The 21,764-nt window shown below is 35.4% G+C and overlaps 1 protein-coding gene and 1 long non-coding RNA gene across 2 annotated transcripts in view; one reads left to right on the top strand and one right to left on the bottom strand.

The window, feature by feature from the left end:
- The first annotated feature begins 12,438 nt into the window (after positions 1-12,438).
- Positions 12,439-15,261, top strand: LOC123876198. Its single transcript, XR_006798280.1, has 2 exons — positions 12,439-12,527; positions 15,085-15,261. It is a non-coding gene; the product is annotated as an uncharacterized LOC123876198 (long non-coding RNA).
- Positions 15,262-20,256: 4,995 nt separating this feature from the next.
- LOC123876193 overlaps positions 20,257-21,764 on the bottom strand; it is a 43,957-nt gene continuing 42,449 nt past the window's right edge. Inside the window, exon 2 of the mRNA XM_045922373.1 lies at positions 20,257-21,309. Within this exon, the coding sequence (XP_045778329.1) occupies positions 21,254-21,309 (56 nt within the window). The 3' untranslated portion in view covers positions 20,257-21,253. The remainder of the gene's footprint in view (positions 21,310-21,764) is intronic.

The following is a 21,764-nucleotide window of genomic DNA, read 5'->3' as shown; positions in this document are numbered from 1 at the left end:
AATCTAAGCCTTACTGAAGCAGACGTTGGGATTCTGATGGTCTTAAACTTTTTGTACTTTCGACCAGAGTTTGAATTCATCATGATCATTATCAACCGATAGACGCTCACTGCTGGACGTAGATCTCTTGTAGGGACTTCCACACACCACGGTCTTGCACCACCTAAATTCTACGGTTCGGTGCCTCGTTTGATGTTATATTTAGAGCCTCGATAGCTCAACGGTTGAGGAGCGGACTGAATTCTGAAAGGTCGGCGGTTCAAACCCCACCCGTTGCAGTATTGTAGCAACCACTCCTGGCACAAGCTTAAGCTTAATTGGAGGGGAAAGGGGAGTATTAGTAATGATTAGCATGGCTAATATCCTTTCTTAAAAAAAAAAAATTCTATCCACCTAGTAGGAAGGTCTTTCCAACGCTACGCTTTTGCGCGACCCCAACGTATTGAATAAATTATTATATAATTATAATATGTACCTAAATATTGAAAACATAAAATAATAAAATAAATGAGTAAAAGGCTGATTTAGAAAGTGTACTCGAGGGAGCTAGACACATTTTTTTACCAATAAAACGACGATACCCCTATAACACTATCAAGATAATAGCACATAATAGTCAAATTGTGAGATAATGTACCCCTATACATGATACTTTGAAGAGGACTCGAACCCACTCTACTTGCGGTTGCAGTAAAAAAGGGCTGTGATTTTATTGATTAAACTAATTCATTTAAGTTGAGATAAACCAAGCGGGTATGTGGGTACTTCACTTCTGAAGTTGTTTCAATTCTTGATTAGGGATTTTTCTCACGATAAGTTACGATACAGTGGTCAAAGTTCAAGCGGGTACAAAATTTTTTCAATTACTTCGTACTTTTTAACCCCCGACCCAAAAAGAGGGGTGTTATAAGTTTGACGTGTGTATCTGTGTATCTGTCTGTGGCATCGTAGCTCCTAAACTAATGAACCGATTTTAATTTAGTTTTTTTTGTTTGAAAGGTGGCTTGATCGAGAGTGTTCTTAGCTATAATCTAAGAAAATCGGTTTAGCCGTTTGAAACTTATCAGCTCTTTTCTAGTTCTTACTGTAACCTTCACTTGTCGGGGGTGTTATAAATTTTTAATTTACACTTGTTAGAGTTAACATTATACTCTTAACATGCTTTAAATATTTTTCTTATTATGGGTCAGTTTTTAGGGTTCCGTACCTCAAAAGGAAAAACGGAACCTTATAGTATCACTTTGTTGTCTGTTTGTCTGTCTGTCCGTCCGTGCGTCGTGTCTGTCAAAAAACCTATAGGGTACTTCCCGTTGACCTAGAATCATAAAATTCGGCAGGTAGGTAGGTCTTATAGCACAAGTGCAAATTTGTCAATTATGCTGGTTTCTATAATTTTATTTTTATTGTATAGCTATAATTAGTAAACTCAGTGCCCGGTAAAACCAACTGTGGTTTTTGTGGCGCTGAATGTAACAAAAACTCTCTGTACTTTTTTTTATGTCAATAATAATAAATAAAATAAATAAAATAAATAAAGTAAAGGAATAAATCTGAAAACCGTGAATTTGTGGATACATCACAGAAAAAAAAATCAATTTTCAGAGTAAGATAACTATACCACGTGGGGTATCATATTATGAAAAAGCTTTACCTGTTCATTCTAAAACTGATTTTTATTTATTTTTATGCATAATAGTTCTTGATTTTTCCTGTTAAATATCGGGAAAAATACCCGAGTACGGAGCCCTCGGTGCGAGAGTCTGACTCACACTTGGCGGGTTTTTTTTTGTGGGTTCTGACTTCTGTAACTTATAGTTATTGAAAAAAACGGATACAAGACAATAGTGAAGGATTATTTATGAATTTTGATGGAATGACAACATGGGTACTTACGGACAAAGCTAGGTTGCATTGTTCGTACCTATGTTGATATTAATAAAAAAGATTTTGAGAAATTCCAACAATCAAAAACTTAAGGCCACGTGGATAAAGTCACGGGATGTAGCTAGTGTGTAGAGAAACAGAGGTCTCTGGTATAAAATTTGTGGTCCCAAACATCACTTGAGTTTCAAGTGGTGATGAAATTGTGATTTGTAATAATTCCCTCGCCACGGGGCGCCATCTTGTTATAATGTATTTTTTAAAGTTTTTAACAATTGTTTTGTTATTACTTTAACCACATCTGCCGATTAATATTAATGATGGAGCTTAAAAAGCCATTACTCATGGGTATATTGATTTTCGTTGATAAGGAGTTAAAACTTAACTGTAGATGAACGTAACTTACGTTAAATAGCTAGACAATATAAAGAAAACCGGCCAAGTGCGAGTCAGACTCGCGCTCTGAGGGTTCCGTACTCGGGTATTTTTCAAACATTTTGCACGATAAATCAAAAACTCTTATACATAAAAATAAATAAAAATCTGTGTTGAAATGTACTGGTGAAGCTCTTTCATATGATACCTACCCCACTTGGTAATAGTTATCTTACTTCGAAAATTGAAAATATTAATTATTTGTTCATGAACACATTTTTTTGTGATGTAAACACAAATTCACTGTTTTCAGATTTTTCCATTATTTGGGCTATAAGACTTACCTACCTGCCAAATTTCATGATTCTAGGTCAACGGGAAGTACCCTATAGGTTTTCAGATTTATTCCTTTACTTGTGCTATAAGACCTACCTACCTGCCGAATTTTATGATTCTAGGTCAACGGGAAGTACCCTATAGGTTTTCGTGACAGACACGACAGACGGACAGACGGTCAGACAGACAACAAAGTGATCTTACGAGGGTTCCCTTTTTCCTTTTGAGGCACGGAACCCTAAAATCATTAAAAATAATCGTGTGTTGTAATAAATTACAGTATAACGTGTGCTATCATTGTTATCAATACTACAAGCTACAAGGCAGTGTATATGTCTGTATGCATAAATTAAAATTGTTAGAGCGACACCTCTGCGGGATAGCGGTACGGTACGACCACGTACGACAACGGGCACGTTGCGAAGACTCACTACAAATTATACTCTATCCGAGAGAAGAAGTACCTAAGTAACTATAGCGCTGTCTCTGAATACGTGATCCCAAACGATAGAGGTAAAAATCTCAATGGGCGCTAACCATTTTCAGTCACCAACCAATGACTAACAAAACTATGAAACTATGACAGACAGACAGACAGACTGTCGACGACAGACAGATAAACAGATAGACGGACCGACAGACAGACAGACAACAAAGTCATCCTATAAGGATTCCGTTTTTCTTTTTCAGGTACGAGACCCTAAAAACGATAGACTTTTGGGTCCCAAGGTGCTAGAATGGCGACCTCCCATAAAGTACAGTCCGACAAGGCTCTTTTAGCGCGTGACCAAAATCGGAACTAAAGCCACCATCTTCAGAAGTGCACTTGTTGATAGTTCGCTGTGTCGGCATAAAGCTACAACAGCGCCCTCATTCAAGTGCCAAAAGAGCCTTGTCGGACTGTACAGTGTTGGAAGACTCTACTAGGTGGACAGATGACCTCAAACAACTCGTAGGATTCAGGCGGCACAAGACCGTGTACCGTGAGCGTGAGTTGTAGACGTCTAACGGTTGATAATGATGATATTGCTGCTGATGATACTAGGCAATCGTCGCCTTAACTGATTGTTGTCATTCGGCGCGTGCGCATCGCACAGAGGGCGCTGATAGCATCGCGCATCTGCCAACGCGCGGCGCACCCCCATCGGAGCGAGATAACGAAATTACTACTAATTGTCTCTATCTACTCCTAGCGGTTACGCTTGACTGTCCGTTGATAGTCAACGTAAACATTTACAAACGCATTTTTTAAATAATAGGTCTCCCTAGCACGGGTCTCTTCTCAAATTGTGTTATAAAATCGTGGAATTTTTCAAAATCTTTTCTTTAGGGTACAGTCCAATCCACGTTATAGAAAATGTAAAATTTGAAATCCCCATACAATGCAATGGCCTAACTTTTATAGTAACAAGTGTAAATTTAAAATTTATAACACCCCCAACAAGTGAAGGTTAAAGTAACTAGAAAAGAGTAACTTTCAAACGGCCGAACCGATTTTCTTGGATTATAGCTAAGAACATTCTAGATCAAGCCACCTTTCAAACAAAAAAAAACTAAATTAATAAAAAACTAAATTAAAATCAGTTCATTAGTTTAGGAGCTACGATGCCACAGACAGATACACAGATCAAACTTATAACACCCCTCTTTTTGAGTCGGGGGTTAAAAATAATAATATACAGATAATAAATAACCTAATTTCCTCTAATGCTAGGGTCCATTTGTATATTAAAGTATTATTGGTTGGTAAATTGCAGGCATTGTATGCAGATGCGGTGCGGGACCGTGCGTGCGCGGGCGCACTGTAATTTGAACGCTTAACTTGCATAGAAAATGGTAATTCTAATTCCTTCATTTATTTTACTACACTGCTTTATATTTTTTATTTATCTAACTGTGATAGACATACAAAGTATGTATATTACTTAAGTAAGATTAAAAAAATATTAGTAGTAGAAGTGTCCGTAACATTTCTGGATCCAACTCTTTAATCCTGATTCTACAGAAAAGTAGGTAAGTAGCGCAAAATCTATACTAATAAATAAAATTGGAGTGTCTGTCTGTAATTTCGAAATAACTACCTCATATTAAGCTCATATGGTTATTTGAACGATACCATAACTGAATCACACGTTTTTAAAATTTTTGTCTGTCTGTCTGTCTGTCTGTCTGTTTGAAAAGGCTAATCTTTGGAACGGCTGAACCGATTTTGACTGGACTTTCACAGGCAAGTAGAGGATTGACCAGGGCGTAAAATAGGCTACTTTTTTAACCGACTTTTAAAAAGGGAGTTGTGTTTTTCTACCTATGTACACCGAAATCTCCGAGATTTCTGAACCGATTTGCGTCATTTCTTTTTTAATCGATAGAGGAACTTTGCGACATTGTTTCATAAAAAATTTGGAGTCCAACTCCTCAATCCTGATGCTGCAGGGGATCTGACCAATCCACGCGGGCGAAGCTGCGGGCATCAGCTAGTAAATAATAAAATCAACCATCCCTATGTTTAAATCTCTATTTGATCTCTTTGTTGAAAGCTATTGCTCATGATACGTTTTACGAGTCATGGGATTTAGAGATAACTAGAGGATGCCCGCGACTTCGTCCGCGTGGATTTAGGTTTATCGAAATCCAGTGGGAACTCTTTGATTTTCCGGCATAAAAAGTAGCCTATGTGCTAATCCAGGATATTATCTATCTCCATTCCAAATTTCAGCCAAATCTGTTCAGTAGTTTTTGCGTGAAGGAGTAACATACACACACACACACACAGGAACACACACACACAAACTTTCACCTTTATAATATTAGTGCGTTAGTGTGATAAGTAGGAAGATAGGAGAAGTAAGAAATTTTCGTATAAAAATAGGTCCAATTTGTAATAATTACAAAAACAGTTTAAATGTGCCTGATAAAAAGAACCATAATAATACAATATGGTGTCTTGCTTCAGGGTTGTAATTATAATTTTACAGTAATCAAGCTAACGATCAGTGTCGAGGTGAGGGCGAGCTACCCTGCACACCTCGGCATACATTAAGAGGGCTCTCTCCGTCACTCGTTTCATACAATCGTAGTTCCAGTTTCATTTGAATATTAAGCAACCAAAGTCCATGAAATTTTGCAGACATATTCTAGAAACTAATATCTATGTCTGTGGTTTTCCAGATTTCTGTTAAAATATTCGGTTTCAAAGTTACGCGGTCTTAAAAATTTTTATACAAATCTTTGAACCCCTGTAATTTTAAAACTACATATTTTTAGAAAAATCTAAAACACCACAGACACAGATATTAGTTTCTAGAATATGTCTGTAAAATTTCATGGACTTTGGTTGCTTAATATTCAAATGAAATTGGAACTACGATTGTATGAAACGAGTGACGGAGAGAGCCCTGTTAAGACCATCTGGGCCGGTGCAATGTCATGCTAATTAAAAGTTACATTTCTATTAGGACCTTTGAAGAAATAACGTAAATATTTAAAAGCTTTTAATTTGGATAGATAAATATAAACGTTTCATTACTAGGGCCTTACTAATACCTATTTTCGTAAGTTCGTAGTTTAGCCCACTCCGAGTTTCTAAAAGAATTATAAAAGACATCATCACTACCTATATTACATATGCGAAAGTGTGTTTGTTTGTTCAATAGCTTCGCAACGGATTGACGTGATTTTTGATTACATTGTGAAATTATAATTTTACAGTCGCTAACGCGGCAGCTTCATCGCCGACTCGGGCAGCTATGTCACCGATGTGAGCAGCTAAGTCGCCGACATGGGCAGCTACTTCGCCGAAACGAGCAGCTAAGTCGCCAATGCAGGCAGCTACGTCGCCTACTCGCACAGCTACGTCGCCAACGTGGGCAGCTACAAGTAGCTAAAAGTAGCTTATATCCATCTCTGGGATACAAGCTAACTCTGTGTTTTTAACCTAAATGGGTTAAGATGCTAATGGTACTAATAGACAAACAGACACAATTTCGTATTACAATGTTAGTTTGTACGTGGGTTGTGCGGGTGAAGCCGCAGACACATGCATAGTTTAGCATAATTTAGACAGTTACCTTTCTACGCGCGTGCCCGAACAATATTATCCTAATTAATTCCACCAGGTGGCGCGGCAGATGGACTCGGTATCTGTTGATCATGGATACATCCCTGATGACACGTCACTATGTTGTGGTCAGGGAGTAGATTGGGATGATTGTCCATATCGCACCCCTGGCCCTGCACCAAAACTGTTTTATCTCAAAGACACACTTTGAAAAAAGAAAATAAATTGATTTTTGATAATCTACAGGAGCAATAAAAATTAATCAATAAAAAAAATGTAAAAGAATTACGTATTGGGTTTAAAATTATATAAAGCACTATTTCAACTCAGAAACACACTTTCAAAGTAATAAAAACTGTGTTTTGCTTCTACAGAAGCTATGCATTATTTGCATAGTAAATAATTTAGAAAGAATCATTGTGTTTTGAATATATTATGTACTAGAGGATGCCCGCGAATAATTAATAAAATTATCCAGTAGATACTGTAATGATCCATAAACGGCGCTTACCGAAACCGAGCTTATTTTAATATCTCTATCTGTGATCTAAGACAATGGGGTCACACCCTCCACCAGGTGAAGGTATACTTTACTGGCTCTTAGCCATCTGGTCAAGAGCTAAGAAGGAAATAGAAGTGGGCAAATATATAGGTACGTAGGTGCTTAATATTCAAATGAAATTGGAACTACGATTGTATGAAACGAGTGACGGAGAGAGCCCTGTTAAGTAATGCTTACCTGTCACGGAAAAGACCAAAGAAGCTTAGATACGAGCTTAGGTTAGGTCACACGAGCTCTACAAATACTAGTATACGATACTCGTGACTTAAAATAATAGTCTATTAACTAAGTCTAATACTAATGATTCACGCCGTTCATTAAAAGACATATAATTCTGAAAAGTTAGAGTGCATGCCCGGGATCGAACCCCTGACCTTCCGAATAGAGGCGGATCTTTTACCCACTAAGCTATTAGGCTAGTTTTTCATGTAGTTTCAAACATTCTTAACTCTACTTAAAGGTGTCTTTACACGCAAGACGCTATGGGGTTGTTACAAAATTAGCTTTTTTCCAATTAAGCAACCACCTGGATCCTTGGGTCGTGCCTTACCCTAAGACGTTTGAGGGTTAAGGGTAATTTATGACCCTAACGGACCTCCTTAGTAGGCATTTTAAGGGTTGAACGTTTCGATTATTATAAATTTCATAGTAATTGATGGGTTATAAATTACAAAAAGGTGGGCCTTGCCTCAAGCTTTCCTAAAAACGTGTTTTACGAGTGATTTACTGATTTAAAATAATCTGAAAACACGAGTAGTTTTACTTACATACCTATGTTGTTAGTGTTTTTAACTAACTCATTGTATAATATGTAATATGTATAGGTGCTAGAATGGCGAACTCGCGGTGGAAAGCGCAGAATAGAATAGAATAGATTTTTATTCAAGCAGACTTTTACAAGAGCTTTTTAATCGTCAAAATAATTTACCACTGGTTCGAAATGCCGTTCCTACCGAGAAGAACCAGCTAGAAACTCGGCGGTTGTTCTTCTCAACAATGTTCAATTTACAAAAAAATGCAGCGTTGGAAGACCCCCCACGTGGACAGCCGACATCAAACTAGTCTAGCCGCTGGATTCAGGCGGCGGCGGCGTAAGACCGTGGCGTGTGGACAAAAGACCTATGTTTGTTTGTTGGTTTGTCCCTCAATCACCGCGCCGCAAAGGAGCAACGGATTGGCATGATTTTTTGCTTAGATGACTATAGCTTAAAACCTGGAGAGTGTTAGATAGGTAAAGATTATCTAGGACGTTTTATCCCGGAAAATCAAGTCATTCCACGTGAATGAAATCGTGAATTAGAAACGGGTCGGGTCAGGTATTTGTAGTATCTTCGTACTTACCTAAACTACTAATATTATAAACGCGAATGTTTGTAAGTATGTATGGATATGGATGTTGGTTACTCTTTCACGCAAAAACTGCTCGACGGATTTGGTTGGGAATGGAGATAGATTATACATAGGCTATTTTTATCCCGGAAAATCAATGAGTTCCAACGGGATTTTTAAAAACCTATATCCAGGGGAATGAAGTCGCGGGCATCAGCTAGTGGATAATACTTTGTTAAATTACTACGAAACCACATTGTGGCATATTATTACACGGAGCACGCGCCATCTTTTTTATCTAATAAAGCGATGCGTAAAATTTATGCGCAAAGCTGCATTTTAGGGGTTTTTGTGGGTTTCATTTACTCAGGAAGGATGTCCGTTCCTGATAAATGAGTGAATTATGTAAATTATGTCATCACAAAGCCCCTTTTTATTTATTTAATTCATTTTTACAGGCATAGGGACGCCAATACGTGCGTTGCACGCAAAATTTGAAGAACAGGAAATATAAAATACCTACTACCTAGAATCTAGATGATGTACGCTGTACGCAACTTCTTAACATCTTTAAAAAATCTGGGGTGAAAATTATCTTTGTACCAAATTCATCAAAATTGGTTAAGTGGATAGACCATTACAAGACAACAGACACTTTGTAATATACCAGCTGATGCCCGTGACTTTATCCGCGTGAATCTAAGTTTAAAAAATCTGTGGAAACTCTTTCATTTTCGTGATAAAAGTAGCCTATGCTACCCAGGTGTTTAATTATATCTATGCAAAAAATCACGTTGATCCGTTGCGGTGTGATTAAGGGACAAACTAAATACATAGACTGCTAAAATCATAACCCTTCCTTTCGGCTTTGCCGTAGTCGGGTAAAAAAGCAATAAACCAACAAACAAACACACTTTCGCATTTATCATATTAGTAGTGAGGTAGTGATTACATTGGATTCCATTTCCAGTATCCAAATCAACGTAAACTTGTATTAACTCAAAATTTAAAAACCCCCGACACAAAAACCTCTTTAAGAAAACTAGAAAAGAGCTGATAACTTTCAAACGGCTGAACCGATTTTCATCGATTATAGCTAAGTACACTCTCGGGCAAGCCACCTTTCAAACAAAAAAAACTAAATTAAAATCGGTTCATTCGTTTAGGAGCTACGTTGCCACAGACAGATACACAGATGCACACGTCAAACTTATAACATCCCTCTTTTTGGGTCGGGGGTTAAAAAGTACTAACATCCTTTCTGAAGTAGGTTATGATCCAAAGTTACCAGATGCATCATGCACACGTACCAACAAGGTGCAAAACAGACAATACCCAATCAAAACCGTTCCAGCCGCGCATGCGTCTAACGCACTTTGTTATCATTAGCCTATTGTGTACGCATTAACAACTTAAACAAGGATTTTATAATAAAATCCCCTCTGATTTTTTATTAATCCGTAATTAAGACCGGTGTTAATTTGGTGCACAAAGTTCGGAAGAAAAGTCGTTGGCAGCCTGTCTAAAAGAGGTGCTAACTTTGTCACAATACGCCCTGAGAAAAAGGATTTTTATTTAGTTTCAGATTTTGTGACCACCAATACCTATCAGGCTACACGATGTATCTACTTAGGTAATTTAAAAACAATTATAATGAAATACATAATCTGTTCTTAGCAGAAAAAAATGTTATTTTTGATAGTTTTAAAGTTGGATAAGTAATAATTTGACTTAAATATATAACATCTGCAGTTCAGATCGAAATTTGAGAAACTAGGTAGGTACCTTAGTTATTGTTTGTACTGAAAAGAGTGTCCAAGCTCTTAATGGACACGATACCTACGATAGATGGAATGCCCGGCATCAGTTTTCTCTTCCACTTTTAAATATGGATACCTTCAAGTCAAGAGTGAATAAGCATCTTCTAGACAAGCGCGCTCCACTTAGGCTGCATCATCACTTGCCAACAGGTCTGATTGCAGCCAAGAGTTAGTTTATTTAAAAAAAATGTTAGTTAATTTTATTTATTTTTTGAATTTCAACTTTTTTTTTTTTATAAAATAAGAAATAAGATAAGATCATTTATCTCTAAATGATCTTATTTGAGAGTATTTTGCATATAAATGATTTATTACAAGTGTAAATTAAAAAATAACACCTCCGACAAGTGAAGGTTACAGTAAGAAAAGAGCTGGTAACTTTCAAACGTTTGAACCGATTTTCTTGGAATAAAGTAAAGAACACTCTCGATCAAAGCCACCTTTCAAACAAAAAAACTAAATTAAAATCGGTTTATTAGTTTTGGAGCTACGATGCCACAGACAGAGACACAGATACCTACACACGTCAAACTTATAACACCCCTCTTTTTGGGTCGGGGGTTAAAAAACCGCCTTAATTGTATATTGTCATGATAACAGAGTAAACCGAGTAAACCATAAACATGAATTTCCAGATTTCCATGAACTCCCTGACTATTGAATGAATAGGTAATTTGGTCAAATGTTGTCATATTATAAACTTGTCATAAATTAGCTTGGAAGATGAAAAATGATCTAATGAAACGTTTTGCATATAAATGTATTATTAAGGGCAGCCCTGATTGGACAATTGTTATTTGTTATACACTTTTTTTTTGGAATCTATTGTTGTGAAGGGTTGGCACGCGTTTGCATTTTTTGTTGGTAGGTAATTTAATCAAGTTTTTGTCAATCTTTAAAGATCAACTTCAATAAAATGCTTGCTAAAGTAAGTGCCTACTTACAAGTTATCCTTTGACTGCAATCTTACTTGATGGTAAGTGATGATGCAATCTAATTGATGGAAGCGGGTTAACTTGGAAAGGATATATAATGGCAGTTTCATACTTTTTTTGTTGATATATTATAAATTCCCAAACCGCCCCTGACAGGGATCGAACCCAGAAACTCTCACTTATAAGAAATACCACAGCGTACACCACAGCGTCAAGGAGGTCGGGCCAAAAAATACTTACATATTGGTCATGTTAATCATAACTAATATTCCCCTTCAACTAAGCGTAGAGCTAAGCGTAGAGCTAGGAGCTGTATCTGGCACGGCATATCACACTCTGGTGGAATGCGCGGCATGGGGGCCTCAGCGCCACATTGTGTCGTCTAGGCTTGGAGGAAACTTCTCGCTGTCGAGCATAATAGACGGCATGATTGGCAGTAAGACGAGCTGGAGTGTGATGGCCTCCTTCTGTGAAACTGTCATAACACTGAAGGAGGCCGCGGAGCGGGTGCGAGAGCTGTCCGCTGACGCTCACCCACGCCGCAGAAGAAGACAGGGGAGAAGAAGGAGACATTACGCTCATCTTCTCCCTCACTAAAAACTGTGCCGGTTTAACGCTGAGACGTCTCAGTCGCATACGACACCCGGGATCCTGAGACGCCTCTAACCTGACGTGGACGGCACCGCTGGGTTTTTTAGTGGGTATGCTATATGAATGAGGAGCTGTATCTGGCGGAGTAACGAGGCGTTGTTGGTCCCTTGTGCTCCGTCACTAGCGGTGGGATGGAACTTCGCGAGGTTTTCAACCGACTTCCAAAAAAGGAGGAGGTTCTCAATTCGTCGGGATCTTTTTTTTTTTTAGTCGGTAGGAATCCGATATTACCACTGTGCTCCTTTGTGGCCGGTGCAGTGGAAGGCAAGGAGTAGGTACGAACGACAATAGTGCAACGGGTGGATTTTTAGCCACCCTAAGTCCACACAGCATCACCCTAAGTAATAATAATTATTATTTGAAGATGGGCGTACCTAGACATCGGTGCATTATTGATTGCACATGCATATTGCACATGCGTCCTAAACACTAGAAAAGTGATATAAAAGACCTAGGGTCCTGCGAACCAGGTCTATTACAGGGCTAGGAACCTAGAACGATCTAGCATTTTCATTACAATCGCTTCTGTTGTGCCAGTGTCCTTTGTGATCTTATCCAATTCGCAGTTTTAAAATACGCAGGTAAGTAGGTACCTACCAATGCCCATCTATACTAATAAATAAAATTGGAGTGTCTGTCTGTAATTTCGAAATAACTGCCACATATTAAGCTCATATGGTTCTTGAACGATACCCTAACTGAATCACACATTTTTAAAATTTTTGTCTGTCTGTCTGTCTGTCTGTCTCTCTGTTTGAACGGGCTAATCTTCGGAACGCCTGAACCGATTTTGACGGGATTTTCACAGACAAGTAGAGGATTAATCATCAACTATAAGTACCTTAGATAACTATAGGTGTCAGTAAACTGTACAAGTATCCTGAAAGTGTTTAATCATATAAGTTTACTTAGGTAAGTAGTTTATTATATAGTCTTCTTTGTTAGAGTTCCGTTTTTCCTACCTAGAGTTAGCAACAGCTAGGTCATGATTTTTTTTTTTTTCAAAAAACTATAGCTAAATGTACTAAGCTCTCCAAAGCTGCAATAGCCAGCCAATAGATGCAGTTTCAATTTTTTTTTTTTATAAATATTCCTACACGTTTTTTTGACTGCAAATCTTCGTAACTTCTGAACAGATTTTAATAATAATTTGCTTTCATATTGTGGGTTTTACCCATGCGAAAAATCATAGGTCTATGGTTTTACCCATAAATTTAGTATGTACTAGATCAACAATGACAGATTACCGGTGTTACAAAAAATGAAACGTAAATGTGTGCGTGAAATAGAGTTGTCCTGACTTTAGCATTTGTATTATCGATATTCTTACTGGCGAAATCATAGGTCACTAATGAGTTAGTTTAACGAAGTGAAGTAAAAAGCATCTTATAATTTTAAAAAAGTCAAATACATTTCAAATACACAAATAGTAACAAAGCTAAAGCTAGGTAACAGATTATTATTTATTAATTAAATGACTTGGTGCAGCTACTACGAAATAAACGATTGATAAATCTATATGTATAGGTATATAACGTTGTCAAGAATATAAATGCGTAAGTATGGATGTTTCTGTGTGTTTGTGTTTTTATTACCTCTTCACGCCTTTATTTTTTTAAAGGGTGCAAGTAAATTTAATTTGATTAATTACAATAACACTGTGATATAATGTCTAAGTGACAAGTTAATAAAAATAAATAGTATATATGGCGCTCAATTCATAGCTAATGACCTCCCCGATAAGCACTTAAATACAGTAATGTACGGGTTACCCTTAACCCTGTATATGAAATCTAAGTCACGCTAAATAAAATAAAAATTAGTGAAAATATTTATTTCGTTCTTTTCTTTTATTGGAAAGTACCTAGTGTTTTATATTGTATTTTACATACATCACATGAAACCTATCACATCAAACCTACCGGTAGACACGATTATCGACTATCGATACTTGTGACGTCATTACTTTGTCAATCCCTATCGTAAACAAACGTTTTTAAATTTTACACAAAATATCCAAAAATTCTTCATTTAGCAATGTAATTTGATGATAAGTCTTAAGGGAAACCTATCATCTAAGCTTCCAATAGCTATTTTGCCTAATTTTCAAACAACAAATGATGAAATAATGATTATAAACAATAAGTATAAATAATCAGTAATTACCTGTGAAACGTGTATTTACGCGGATTATAACGTCTTGTAACGTCACATTCGCTCACTGAACAAGACACCATGGTGGCAGAACATAGATTTTACGTTTTAATCGTAAAATTATTTAGTAAATGCAAAAAATCACCTCGACTTGGAACAGGCCGAACTCATAAGGACCGACACTCACGTAAATAATGACTTATCGGCATCTTGTTTCGCTATCTCGCTTTCGCTCGCGGCAGTGGGTCTTATCTAACTACTCTCGCTCCCTCGCTTTGTCAGTCTTTGAGCGAAGCGAAAAATCATAGGTCTATGGTTTTACCTACTGGAGAAATTTGCAGGACTGAAATGAAAGATTGAACTTTTTAAATGAATAGCATTTAACAGGGCTCTCTCCGTCACTCGTTTCATACAATCGTAGTTCCAATTTCATTTGATTATTTACTAAGCAACCAAAGTCCATGTAATTTTGCAGACATATTCTAGAAACTAATATCTGTGTCTGTGGTGTTTTAGATTTTTCTAAAAATATGTAGATTTAAAATTACAGGGGCTCAAAGATTTGTATGAAAATTTTTAAGACCGCGTAACTTTGAAACCGAATATTTTAACAGAAATCTGGAAAACCACAGACATAGATATTAGTTTCTAGAATATGTCTGCAAAATTTCATGGACTTTGGTTGCTTAATATTCAAATAAAATTGGAACTACGTTTGTATGAAACGAGTGAGGGAGAGAGCTCCCTAGTTTCAACTATTAGCGTAGTACACTATCCATGGAGAGAAGTCAGTAATATGCAATCTCTCTGTTACGCAATCGCGTATAAAATATGACAAAGACAAAAAATCAGTGGGCGTTATCCATTTTGAGTCATCAACCAGTTACAAACGAAACTAGGATAGAGTATAGATACAATAGTAGGTATATAGGTAGGGTATCTCGTTGGTTGTTTTTGTATATGTATCAGATTATTTTATTACAGAATTAATACATCAAAGGACATACTTCAACATTATGAAATATGCCTACATGGACGCTGAAGAAAACGGAAAGGCCCTTGGACTCATGAAGGTTTTGAGAACAAACTGTGCATTATACGTCACAATAATCTATAGCGGTATTCAATGGTTTGGTTGTAATAATTGAAATATGAATTAACTGTTTTTAATTCTACTTGCATCAAATATAATATAATATCTTCCGACGTTTCCGTTTATTTACCCCCTTTAAATATAAAAAGGATCAAGATTAAAAAATGGTTTTATTTTAGACTAGTGACCCGTCATGAATTCGCAAGGGTAGCTTATTATAATTTTCTAAGGATCTCTAAAATGTATAGCTTTCTACTGGTTTGGAAAGAATTTTCAAAATCGATTCAGCAGTTCCAGAGATTACTGTCTACAAACAAACTTACAAACTTTACCTCTTTATAATATTATTAGTAACTATTTTAGATGGATAAAAGTCGCAGGGGATGACTAAGGGTGGGGCGGAAGGGACGGTCGTCCGCCCTTGTCCTGGGGTTTCCAAAGCTGGAAAATTCTTATTAGCCAATTTTGTTTAGGTACTAAATATTGACCAGTTTGTAGAACGGGCGTAGGAAACTACTATGATTTTATTCTACAAAAGTTAATAGAAATTGTGCTTGCTTTGGTCGTGGAATACAAGCTCAAGACCTTCTATTTTTAAAACTACTGGGTAATTAGGTACCAACCACCACGCCACGGGATCCATTAGAAAAGGGGTTTAAAATTATGTTCTCCTGAGGAAAAATCAATAGCAAAAGTGACTTCTTATAAATTGAATGAATTTTGCCTTAAGAATCCATAAGAGTAAGTTTTTAACAAGTCACTTCTTCTATTGATTTGATATAAGGCGTAAACGTTTCAGGAACTTTCCAGGCTGTAGATTGCCTTGTTCTGCCAAGGAATTGGGAAAAGGATCACTACGTTTTATCTCAAAAAATTAAAGACTTCCTATGGGCGTTTTAAAAACTTCAATCCAACGGGCATTATTCAGAATAGTAGTAAATAAATGTTGTTCCAAAACCAGGTGATGTTTAAAAACAACTTGACACTCTCCACAGTGTTCAGGTTTCAAAAAACAGTAAATAAGTACTCTCATTACTTTTGAACAGATTCTAGCACAGAAGTCCGATTTTATGACAGCGCCATCTATGAGGCTTTTAAGGAAGACGCCTTGGAAAATACCATGGACTTACGATTTTTTCGCTAATGGAAAATACACATCGAGTAGAGTGTACTTAATATTTAACCCCCGACCCAAAAAGAGGGGTGTTATAAGTTTGACGTGCTGTCTATCTGTGTATCTGTGTATCTGTCTGTGCCATCGTAGCTCCTAAACTAATGAAACGATTTTAATTTAGTTTTTTTTTGATTGAAAGGTCGCTTGATCGAAAGTGTTCTTAGCTATAATCCAAGAAAATCGGTTCGGCTGATTGAAAGTTATCAGCTCTTTTCTAGTTAATGTAACCTTCACTTGTTGGGGATGTTATAAATTTTTAATTTACACTTGTATATCATTGTTTTGAAGTAAGTTATAAGTTTAGTAGAGAATAGACGCTGATTATACAAAATAATCGATATGTTAAATTTTCTTGGCTTTCACTCAAGGAATTCTTCTTAAGACTATCAAAGAACTTGCTATTTTATAATAATAGGCGCTTCTTAAACTCCAAACTTCGATCGTAAGAAGAGCTATCATGTGTTCCGTAGGCGTTCGTAATTAAAATAATTACTGAGTACTCGAACTTCGAGTACTCAGTATACTTATATACTTATTAGATTAGTCATAGACTTACATATTACTTCCAGTCTCGAAGTAATACATATATAAGTCTATGTAAGTATTATACACTGTACTATTTACTTGAGTTATAATTATTTTTGCCACGTCTGGGCAAAGGTCTTCCTCCGATTTTTCCACCATTCTCTACTCGGTGCTTCTTTGGGCCACGTAACTGTTTTTAGGGTTCCGTACCTCAAAAGGAAATACGAAACCCTCATAGGATCACTTTGTTGTCTGTCTGTCTGTCTCTCCGTCGTGTCTGTCAAGAAACCTATAGGGTACTTCCCGTTGACCTAGAATCATGAAAGGTAGGTAAGTAGGTCTTATAGTAGTCAAGTACAGGAATAAATCTGAAAACCGCGAATTTGTGGTTACATCATTAAAAAAAAAGGCTTAAATTAATAATAAAATTTATAAGTATTTAAGTATTTTTAACATTTGTGAAAATCTGTTTTAAACCAAAAAAAAAATGTGTTTCAATTTTCAAAATAAGATAACTATACCAAGTGGGATATCATATGAAAGGGCTTTACTTGTACATCTTAAAACAGATTTTTATTTATTTTTATGTATAACAGTTTTTGATTTATCCTGCAAAATGTTGGAAAAAATACCCGAGTACGGGACCCTCAGTGCGCGAGGCGGGAACTTTTTTAAGGAAATCAGCGTGCTTTTGAGATTTTTTAGAGAGAGAAGTTAGACTTGAAATGAAACAAACGCAGTTTAAATTAATAAAATGCTTTATTAATATTAAGAAGTAAGTATATTATTAGGTATAACAATTCGTTTTATCATGTGTTAAGTATCTAATTAATTTAATTTACAAACGTTTAAATTATGGACTTGATCCAGATTAACAAAAATATGACAAAATACCTAGTGGTAATTTTTTTTTGTTTTATTCATGGCTAAAACAAAGTGTATGTACTACCATGTTATAAACATTCGGTGGTTTAAATAAATTACTATTAGAGCGTAAATAGCTGGGCCTCATTTTTACGATTTATCGCGTTGTATCATGGCGAATATTATGATTCGGACTCACAGTGACATGTTACAATAATAATAAATGATTATCAAACTAACAAATTCATACCAATATAAGTATTATGAATAGGTGCCAAGAGGTTTGAACGTTGTGGTATGTGGCTGGCATGTGAACGAATCGCCATTTTTTTTTATTTTTTAATTACGTGGCACAGTAAAACTTGTATAAATCCATTACATATATAAATTACCAAAAATGCCATGAAAATCCCATTATTAAGATAATTGGACATAAAACCCCAAGTAGTAGGTGTACAAATTTTATTGTGCCATAAAAATAAAATGCCGAGCTGCCCACTATGCTATTAAAAGCTTACAAACCCCTTTGACCTCAGAAAATTTTGAGGTTTGTTACTTATCGTACTGATGATAAAGTCAAAATCATAAGGCCCCACAATAAAGGCAATAAAAGCACTAAACGGTGGTTCATTATTATGTTAGTGGTGATTGTGTTTGGTATTTTAACGGATCAAAAACATTTATTAATAAAAAATCTAAGAAAGATATTAAGTTTACCCAGGTAGAAAAACTTGTATTAAGTAATTGAACTAAGAATGTTTTAAAAATAAAAGTTATTGTTATAATTATTTTATGCTGCTATTTTAGCGATTTTCATAGATTTTATACATACTAAATATTACAGAAGAATGTTGACATCTGACCACTTCATTCACTTCAACCATTCTAGTAAAATATATTAATTATATTATTAATAATAATTAATAATAACCAACACTTTAACAAATGAAAGAAAAAGAAATCCATTTTTATTACATGTTATTCTACAAGTACATTGTTTAACATACTATCTTTAAAGGTGGTAAATAACTACAGGATTTAAGGGTAGGTTATCATTTTGAAGTCATTTTTTTTAAGGAGTTAAAGTTAATAAAATAAGGCTTTTAAATACCCCAGCCTTGGGCTGCTCTAACAGCGATAGGGACACATAATATTTATAGATATTTTTGAAGTTCTGAACGAATGATTTCTTTGCAAGACTTTTACAAATACGCTAATATTTCAACCCAATTTTGGTACACTAAAAAGATTTTAAGTGCACAATAATAATTTTGCATGAAGATACATAATATACCTACTATGCTAACGGATGCCAAAATGTGGCCCGCATGTTGTAACCCTTAGTAATCTGTACTTAAATACCTTTTAACACATTTTTGGAAAATCTAATCTTAACCTAACTTATTCCTAAGCATATTATTAGGAAGCTTTTACGTTTATTCATGCGAAGTTTAAAAAATATTGCAGAGATCACAGACTAGATTCTACATAAAAAAAACTTAATTATTGTTCTATTTAATGGACGCAACATTTTTTTTTTGTTCTTGAATTTTTGAGAAATATTTTTCCAGGCAAACGCCAAGCAAATGCAAAAATCTATAAATTCCATGCTTATTGTTATTTATTAAAATTTTACATGTAATTGTAAAGGTCAAGGCATAATGCGGCAGAGATTAAGCACAGCGTTGCGTCGCGCCGCGTCAAATTCGCCGAACACAAGGCGTGCGTTGTGGCTCATTCGCTCGAAATGATTTGGCCGCCGACTGACTATGGTCTGTCAAAAGCTTGAATCCAATACAACCCACAATTTTTAACAGGGCTCTCTCCGTCACTCGTTTCCACTCGTTTCATACAATCGTAGTTCCAATTTCATTTGAATATTAAGCAACCAAAGTCTATGAAATTTTGCAGACATATTCTAGAAACTAATATCTGTGTCTGTGGTGTTTTAGATTTTTCTAAAAATATGTAGTTATAAAATTACAGGGGCTCAAAGATTTGTATGAAAATTTTTAAGACCGTGTAACTTTGAAACCGAATATTTTAACAGAAATCTGGAAAACCACAGACATAGATATTAGTTTCTAGAATATGTCTGCAAAATTTCATGGACTATGGTTGCTTAATATTCAAATGAAATCGGAACTACTATTGTATGAAACGAGTGGAAACGAGTGACGGAGAGAGCCCTCTAACCAAATTCTAGGTTATACAAAAATGTTAAAAAATATAGTCCCTTTGAACATTTTTAACCCGAGCTCCAGATTGATCTCGTACATTACGTAGCAGAATTTAATTGTTTAGAACATGCTAGTATGTATTTTATTTTATTTATTAATTTATTTTATAGATTAACACATTATTTCACCTCTACCACATTACGTCTTGATGCTTATTTTAGTTTTGATAATAATTTTACTCTTTTACACAATAATTACATTATATTCACAGTCTACGTTTACGTTTTTTTGCTTGGCAATTTTTAGCCCTAATGTTAATCGTTTTAGACATTATTTGTTTTTTTTTTAATTTTGTTTTGGACGTTATCACTTCAATATAAAGACTGTCCAATGTTCAATATAAGGCTGTCTTTACTTCCGTATAAAAACTAAGGCACGTTGTATTTTGATTGTCGCTTCAATTTAAAATCGCCTCATTATATAGTTAAAGATTGTAAGATTCTTTAGTAAGTATATAATTTGGAATTTTGTTAAATAATAATTTGGAAATGTGAAATAATATGTCAGATTAGTCCAAATAAAATTACGAAATATTACTTTTTTAGCCTCATCTAAAAATTATTAGTATATGTATCTATGTGCAAGTTATTCTTTGAAAAATAATATTAAATTCCTTATGTTAAGTTTCTTTAACTTCATATATTATTAACTTGTTAAGTTCATAAGCACTCAATAATAAACAATTTTAAGTAAAATCTAAGTTGAGGTAAAGATTATATTGAGAGATCCTTTCCACATTTTATGTTATCAATGTTTTCTTAAACTACTTATAAATTAACTGCATCAAACTCTGTCCAGGACATAAGCGTAAAAAAGGACAGATTTAAAAAACTAGTTTCTTCTTATGACAAATACAAAGCTTAAAAAGCTACACTTATAATATTAAAAATTATTAAATATTTAATAAATTGGTTCTCTTTTATAATTTAGAACTTGATACTTCGTACAGGCTATGTATTATAATATGTATTAACCGCCTGGTACATTGAAGAAGAGTAGAAGTGAAGCGGCGCGTCTTTTCTAAAATGTGGCAAAATTACACTGACCTTTATCGCCACTATATAATATACAAATTTTTGTAAATGAAAATGAAGGAGAACCGTGCCAATTTGTTTTGGTTTGTTGAGTTAGTTCCTTACAAATACGAACACTATATAGTGGCAATAAGTTTGGTTTACTTTGCAACATTTAAGAAGACGCGACGTTTTGCGTCGACTCTGCGGCAATGTGGCTTGAGCCTAAGTTTTATTTTATGAACTAATTTTCTTTGTCACTCAATGCAGCGTCACCGTGTTTCCTTAACGTCCAGTAATCTGAAACAAAGAAAAAGAAACTGTGAGTCAAAATTAACAAATAAAAATTTATAACACTCCCGACAAGTGAAGGTTACAGTAACTAGAAAAGAGCTGATAACTTTCAAACGGCTGAACCGATTTTCTTGGTTTATAGCTAAGACACTCTCGAACAAGTCACTTTTCAAATAAAAAAAACTAAATTGAATTTGGTTCATTAGTTTAGGAGCTACGATGCCACAGATAAATACACAGATACACACGTCAAACTTATAACACCCCTATTTTTAGGTCGGGGGTTAACTACAAACTAAACTTAAAGATATAGCAGCTGTTGAGATCAAAATGCGAAAAACTAAGACCCAAAAAGAGTCAGTTGGGTCAGGGGTTAAAGAGAAAAATGTTCTGAGTCCCGAGTTCGATTCCCGGTGTGATAAGTCTATTGCTATCCCTTTCTTAATGCTCCCTGCGGAAAA

This window comes from Maniola jurtina, chromosome 21 (assembly GCF_905333055.1).
Source record: "Maniola jurtina chromosome 21, ilManJurt1.1, whole genome shotgun sequence".
NCBI lineage: Eukaryota > Metazoa > Arthropoda > Insecta > Lepidoptera > Nymphalidae > Maniola > Maniola jurtina.
Note: the sequence above shows the minus strand (reverse complement) of the source record. Positions and strands in the feature narration are given on the sequence as shown.